The 7,623-nt window shown below is 49.8% G+C and overlaps 1 protein-coding gene across 1 annotated transcript; it reads left to right on the forward strand.

The window, feature by feature from the left end:
* The first annotated feature begins 511 nt into the window (after positions 1-511).
* On the forward strand, positions 512-7,623 carry LOC125534650 (disease resistance protein RGA5-like). Its single transcript, XM_048697817.1, has 5 exons — positions 512-747; positions 983-1,862; positions 4,977-6,952; positions 7,027-7,074; positions 7,244-7,623. The coding sequence occupies exons 2-3, from the start codon at positions 1,033-1,035 to the stop codon at positions 6,943-6,945; spliced, it is 2,799 nt and encodes a 932-aa protein (XP_048553774.1). The 5' UTR covers positions 512-747; positions 983-1,032; the 3' UTR covers positions 6,946-6,952; positions 7,027-7,074; positions 7,244-7,623.

Below are 7,623 nucleotides of genomic sequence, written 5' to 3' on the forward strand. Positions count from 1 at the left end.
GATCCACCGTGCCTCCATGATCCGAGGACCATAGAAGATAAGGCGGACCGGCGGCGCCGGCGAGAGGCAAGGAAACCCTAGATGGGAGTTCGGGCGTGGGCAGGAGCTGTCTTCTACAACCTCCTCGGCATGAACTAGGCGTATTTTTTATATGTTTTTATCTATGTTTTTTTAATTCACCAAAAATATAAATGAAATTACCTATATTTCGTTCAAATTGACTGAATTTCATCGGGTGGGCATTTTAAATTGTTTTGGCCTTCTGCCATTGCGTTCGCGGCTGGGAATCGGTGCCCCCTACGTAAAAAATTCGGTCGGCGACGCCCCAAGAGGCGCTATTTTCACTGGAAAACGCCTTTGAGGGCCGAATGGCTAACACTTTTTTCTCTTGACGGGTGCGAAATAAAACATTTTGTATTCCAGAATTTGCAGGGATCCTCTCCAAACACAGGACAACTGAATTAAAGCCTACGACGTACGTGTCCTCTTTCCACTCGTCCCCTCTCCCCCTTCCCAGTATACTACAGTACAATCATTAGGCTTGGAGCAGAGCCACACTGCAGCAACCACTGCGCACAAGCACATTCTCGAGCAATGGAGCAAGAGAGCAAGATCGAGCCTGTGTTCCGATAGAAAGCAAGAGCGCAAAGATTGATTGACCCTGCCGCCTGCGGAGGCCCTCGTTCCCCTCCGCCGGCACCTTCGGATCGGAGGGACGAACCGCAACGCCGTTGTCTTTAGATCGAGGTCAGATCCCCTCACTGCTCATTTCAGCAATTCCTTTGTGATATCTCTCTGTTCCCCTTGTACGAGTAGTCTCTTGATGTAACATTTCGGTTATTTTTCCTGTGGTATTCAGAACATTAGGTCAGTCCCCCTCACTAACTAGTCAGTAGCTTTAGGAATCTCTGTGTGATATCTCTCTGTTCCCTTGTAATTTCTTGTTGTTACATTCTGCCTTTTTCTCCCTTGTGGTGTTCAGATCGTAACCCCATGCCCGGTGACCATCAACAAGAGAAGATTGAGTGAGCCATGGATCTGGCCATGGGGGCCATGAGCTCCCTCCTCGGCAAACTGGGCAAGGTTATCAAGAAGGAGTACAAGCTACAGAAGGGAGTCAAGAAAAAGGTCAAGTCCTTCTCTGACGAGCTGGATATTATGCACGCTGCCCTTGGCAAGGTGGCAGAGGTTCCGCGGGATCAGCTCGATGAGCAGATCAAGCTTTGGGCTGCTGATGTTAGGGAGCTGTCTTACGACATGGAGGATGTCGTTGACTCTCTCCTGGTGCGTGTTGAGGGCAGTGACCCCAGTGCTGATCAGTCCAACTTCAAGAAGCTCATGGACAAGATGCTAAAGGTCTTTAAAAAGGGCAAGAGCAACCGTGAGATTTCCACTGCAGTCGAAGAGATCCATGAGCGGTTGCAAGATGTGGCCGAACGACATGAAAGGTATAGGCATAGGCTTGCTAATCTACCTGCAGCAAAAGTGACCACCACTGACCCTTTCTGGGAGGTTTTTTATGGAGACAAGAAGAATATCATCGGCCTAGAGAAAGCAAGGGACGATATTATCGAGAAGATCAGTGACGGCGACCGTGTGTCCAAGGCGCATCTCAAGATACTCTCAATTGTTGGATTTGGAGGATTGGGCAAGACTACACTTGCAAGAGAAGTATATGATGCCCTTCCAACAAAATTTGATTACAAAGCTTTTGTGTCTGTGTCTCGGAATCCCGACATGAAGAAAGTATTAAGCAATCTTCTCTTTAAACTTCACAACAGAAGACATGCTAGACTGAATGCAGCAAACTTGGATGTAGAACAGCTCATCGACCTAGTCCGAGAATTGCTTAGCAAGAAAAGGTACGTCATCCACACAAGCTGGCACATACACCTCCAGTACATAATACATTATGACTTCCTGTGTTCCCTAGATGTACATGATCTAAGCAATATCCATAGCGTCAATCCTGACCAGAAAGGCGATTATAATTTAGTCAAATTAAGAAAGACATCATGCATAATATATAACTAACTCGTGGGTGACACATATATTTATCTCTATATTTTTTGCGAATGTATTTATCTTTATATTTGATATTGAATTTATATACTTGGTGTAGTTCACTAGATAAGGGAGAACGCCATAGCTCCAAAATCGTCTCACCTTATTTTTCATGCATTTCCCACTATACATGCCTATGTATGTTCCCACACACCTCTGGTTTTTCTCACTATGCCTATCGTGGCCTCTTAGGGCATCTCCAGCCGTTCGCCCCCCCAGGACGCCTAAAAATCGCCCCCTGGGGGCGCGCCGGCGCTAACCCGCGCACTGGGGGCGTGATGCCCCCCAGTCGCGGCGCCCACGTTTAAAAAAAAAATTCAAATACGGCGCAAACACGACTGAAATTTAACGCAAACATCGGCGAGTTCGTTCAAACTTAAACATATTTTACAAAAAAAGAAAAAAACTTTGGCGGGCTACCCCCGCCGTCCCCCTCGCTGCCCGCCTCGCCGCCCGCCCACGCAGTTTACATGCCAAGGAGGCGGTAGAACCGCGTGTAGTCGCCGCCGCCGTCGTCATCGTCGTCGTCGTCGCCGCCGCCCCCGCCCCCGCCTGCGCCTCCGTCGTCCCTGCTGCATCCCTCCCCCGGTTGGCGCGGCGGGTTGGACGGTCCGGGAGCGTCGTCGTCGTCGTCGCTGTCGAGGACCACGACGCCGTGCTCGTCCTCGCGCCCACGCTTGCGGGCGGCGATCTCCTCCAGGGCCCGGCGCTGCCGGACCATCTCGTCGCGGAGGTAGTCGTCCCGCGCCCACCGCAGGGCGTCCTCGTCGGAGATGCCGCGCCGGGCTATCTCCTCGTACTCCGCGGGGAGGCCGCGCTCCGACTTGGGCTTGACGAGGACGAAGCGGCCGGTGGGTGGGGAGGCGTTGGCGCCGCCGATGCGGACGCCGGAGCTGCGCGTGCAGGCACTGACCGACGTGCCCTGGGGCTCTGGCTTGACGGGGCGGAGGTAGGGCAAGCCGCCGAACGACGAGGAGGACCCCCCGGTCTCCATGCGCCTCGGGGTCCAGGAGCTTCCCCAGCGGCGTGAGAAGGACGGGGGATCGGGGTACTCGAGGCGCGGCGTGTTGCCGCCCTCGATGTACTCGAGGACGGCCTCCAACGTGCGCCCGGGCACGCCCCACCACCGGCGCCGGCCGTTGGAGTTGAGCCTGCCGGAGGGCTCGACGCCGTTGGTGGCCTCGAGCTGCTCGGCGTGACGACGGCGGAAGTAGGGCTCCCAGAGCGGGCTGTCGGGGACGTACCGTGGCCCCTCCCTCGCCGCCCGCGGTAGGGACGCGCGGATGCGTGCGATCTCCGCACGCCGCGCCGCCCCGGTGGGTGGTGGTGGCACCGGCACGCCGCCGGCGCTGATCCTCCACGCGCCGGGCACCCGCATGTCCGGCGGGACCGGGTACCCGTCCTCGTAAAGGAGGCGAGCCTCGTCTTCGTGGAGATGGCGGCGGCCGAAGCCATTCGCCGCCGCGCCGTCACCAGGGAAGCGCTCGGCCATGGGTGGAGACGGCGAGAGAGAGGAGAGGGAGGAACGACGGCGGCGAGAGAGTGTGGTCGCCGAGCACGCTGGTGCGCGTCTTATATAGGCCGAGACGCCGCCTGTACGCGTGGCCGCCGTGTGTACGCGTGGCGGGCGAGGGAGGGCGAGGGACGCGCGTCGTCCGGCCTTCACTGCGCCGCCCGTGAGGCATCAATGGCGTAGGCTGACCGGCGCGGCAGCGCGGCAGCTTTGGCATTGATTCGCCGCGGGAAACGAGGCGATGAGGACGACGAAAGGGCGAGAAGAGAGCCGTGTCGCTGACGCGGCGGGCCCGCGGCTTTTTCGCGCCAAAAAAGTCCACCCGGCGCCCCCGGGCGCCCCCCAGCGCGCCGGGTTCGGCCTGGGTCCGCCGGCGCTGTTTTGGGCCCAAGCCGGCGAAAATCGGGCTCCTGGGGGCGCGACTGGGCCGATTTTTCGGCGCCGGCGCAAGAAAAACGCCTGGGGAGGCCTTCCTGGGGGCGCGGCTGGAGATGCCCTTACCCCCAGTGGGACTCCTTGTCATGCTCAACTTCATCCTTTAACTTACTTTTTTCTATATTAAATCTATATTGTTCTTTACAACTTACTAACAGATTAAATCTCCACCATTATCGCTAGATCAAATTTTGACCATTTTTGTTAACTTTGTAAAATGTCAACTCTAGAAATAATATTACTTCAATATTATAATATATTTTGACAACCTCATATCATGTGTAAGGATTGATTTCTACATGATTATCCATTATAAGTCAATATTATACTAGTATCAGAGGATATGTCTTTCGCCATTATCATATTTCTCAACATATTTGTTTTCATGGACATAAATCGTAGAAACTTCAAACACAATGTTTTGTAACCAGAAACTCCCAATGGGGAGCATATACGTGTCGGGACACTAAAATGCGCTTTAATCCCCTCTTGTATAAGTAACAATATTCGCTAGTTTCGCCTAAGGTGGTTTGTTTCTTTATTAGCTTTTAATATAGTATTGCTTTTTATTAGTCGATATGTTTGTGACAAGAGTAAATGCATCGCCGTACTGCACTAGGTCTAATTGCTTTTTTGGAGGGGTCTAATTCCTATGATCGACATGGTTTTCTTATTTTAATCGAGGTGCATACATGCATTAAATGTGGTAGTGTGCACACTGTTCCATGGGGCAGTGTTGCCTTGATTTACATATGTATATGTGTGACAGTAGTATTGGTTGTTAGTTAGTATTGATCTCCCCAAAATTTCAAACATTCATATCCAAGTCAAACACCATCTACTGCTCAAGTGGTAACAGTAGTACCTCGCTGGAATATTGAGGTAGTTGACATGCTTTCATGTTCTTGACAACTATTTTGGTTTGTTTCGCTAACTTGTAGCTCTTGCTTTGCCATGTGCATAGGTACTTTATCATTATCGATGATCTATGGGATCAAGAAGCATGGAGAACAATCAGATATGCACTTCAGGATCATGAGTGTGGAAGTATAATAATTACTACAACCCGCCAGGTTGAGGTCTCTAAAGACTGTTGCTCTTCTAAAGAGGATATGATTCATCAGATGAAACATCTCTCTGATGATGACTCCCAGAAACTTTTCTATGGAAGAATATTTTCAAGTGAGGTGTGTCGCTCTGGATTCGAGGACGTATCTGCAAAGATCTTGAAGAAGTGTGCCGGGGTACCATTAGCCATCATCAGTCTGGCAAGTTATTTGGCTAATAATCAGAAGAACAACCAAATTGACCAATGGTATGTTTTGCTGAACTCTATTGGCCGTGGACTTGAAAAAGGTGATGATCACGTAAAGGAGATGAAGAGGATATTGTCATTGAGCTTTTATGCCCTCCCTTCTCATTTGAAGACTTGCTTTTTATATCTAAGTATCTTTCCAGAAGATCATCAAATTAGCAGAGATCGATTGATAAGAAGATGGATTTGTGAAGGTTTTATCCAAGTAAAAGATGAAACTGATAGCCTGCTTGAGCTTGGAGATAGCTACTTCAACGAGCTAGTAAACAGAAACATGATCATGCCGATAAACATACATGCTGATGGTAGGGTTGAAGCTTGTTGCGTACATGATATCATGCTGGATCTTATATTTGAATTAGCAAGTGGAGAAAACTTTGTGACTATACTGGATGTTATCAAGGGAAGCGCACCTTTGGAAAAGAAGTTCCGCAGATTGTCCCTCCAGAAGAGCATGACAGATCTCACCAATGCTCAGATGGCTACCACAAGCATGTCACAAGTGAGGTCTTTTACGTCTTTTAGTCCTGCTGTTAGTAAGATCCCCCCTCTCACTATATTTCAACTTTTACGTGTATTGGATCTGGAAGGTTGTGATCTTCGAAAAAGCCCTGGCGTTGATCTTAGGCATGTTGGGAAGTTGTTACATTTGAGATACCTAGGGTTAAGAGGCACAAAGGTTGGGAAGCTCCCGATGGAAATAGGAAAGCTACAGTTTTTGCAGACACTAGACTTGCAATGGACCAATTCAAAAGAATTGCCGTCCAGTGTTGCTCAGCTGAGGCATTTGATGTGCCTTATCCTTGATTTAGGTATGCCACTACCAAACGGGTTCAGCAACCTGAAATGCCTTGAACAGCTGACGGGACATGGAGTGGGCATTTTTACTGAAGACAGCGCAAAAGAGCTGGGCTATCTGATCGGGCTAAGGGAGCTCGCCTTTCATTGGAATGTACAATGGCGTACGGGCTATCTGAGAACAGTTAAAGCTTTGTTTGAGTCCCTAAGCAATCTGCACAAACTCGAGAGTCTAGAGATCTCTGCTATTCCTTGGGTTGTTAACCTTATGCTGGAGCTGGATTGGGTGCCGTTTCCAAACCTCCGCAGGCTTAAATTAGAAGGACATTTCTCGAGCTTGCCTACATGGATTTGTTCTTCATCACTTCCCCTACTTTCCTACCTTGATCTAACAACCTCGGGGGAAGTGCAATCCGGGGCTATTGAGATCCTTGGAATGCTGCCGGCTCTCCGTTATGTCAACTTCAGCGTATCCATGTTCAGGGTACAAAATACATTGGAAAATTTGGTGCTTAGTTCTGGTGCCTTCCCCAACGCAAGAGTGTGCCTTTTCCACAATATTTTACTGCTGCACCCTACAATCCAACCAGGAGCTATGCCAATGGTTCAACGCCTTCGCTTCGGTCTCGGAGTGTATGACATGCTCAGGCCTGACTTTGATTTGAGCATAAGGAACCTTCCTTCGCTCAAGCAACTCAGAATTGACCTTTACGATAGTGGAGTCAAACATGATTATTACCGAGCCGTGGACATGCTGAGGCGTCTGGCAGACGACCATCCCAAAAATCCCACCCTTCGTGCTGATAAATTCAACGGATGATGGAGAGGTAACCCTGCTTTTGCATTTAGTTCAGTCCCCTGTTTCTTTAGGCGTGTCTAACAATTGTTTCTTCCAATTCAGGCCGAGTTGAGTCGAGCCAAGCGATGACCAAAATCCTGTGTCCTGAAGGTACTAATTCCGTCCAGTTGCTTTCTACATCACGCATGTGTTAGTTAGTAACTAGTACTCGCATTATTCTTTCAGCATCTTCTTCAGCTCTCCACTGTCCGTTTACTTCAGCATCTTCCTTGTGCAACCTGCACTGTATGTGATTCTTTGTCTCTGCCTTTGGTTTCAGCTAGCAGGAGGTGACTTCGTCGGCGGCATCGACTCTATCGTGCAAGTCTGCATCTTCCTGGCCCCAGTTCCATGTTTCAGAGTATCTGCATCTTCAATTCATGTTCTTTCTATGTCATCAAGATGAACTTCTGTGTGCTTTTGCATGTACTGTTTATTTGCTGAACCTTGTTTGCTCAGTGTGTAATAAGGCTAGTTTGGTGGTGCGCCAGGTTTTTTGTCCCGTAGGTTATGTTCCCAGCGAATGTAACTAGAGGGTTTTCCTGGTGTGCGTCGAACTCAGCGAACCTATTTCCCTTTCTATTGTTGTGTTGAATACTGTCTACATTCTTCTAAGATAAAATTGCGTGATCCTCTGTTATGTTCTTGCTTTCCTCGGTT

The sequence above is a fragment of the Triticum urartu genome, chromosome 2 (genome assembly GCF_003073215.2).
Source record: "Triticum urartu cultivar G1812 chromosome 2, Tu2.1, whole genome shotgun sequence".
NCBI classification, from domain to species: Eukaryota; Viridiplantae; Streptophyta; class Magnoliopsida; order Poales; family Poaceae; genus Triticum; species Triticum urartu.

Excerpts from the sequence above, each read along its gene's own strand:
- LOC125534650 (XM_048697817.1), top strand. The coding sequence starts at position 1,033 with ATGGATCTGGCCATGGGGGCCATGAGCTCCCTCCTCGGCAAACTGGGC. Across the intron at positions 1,863-4,976 it reads GAATTGCTTAGCAAGAAAAG|GTACTTTATCATTATCGATG; the intron begins GTACGTCATCCA and ends CCATGTGCATAG.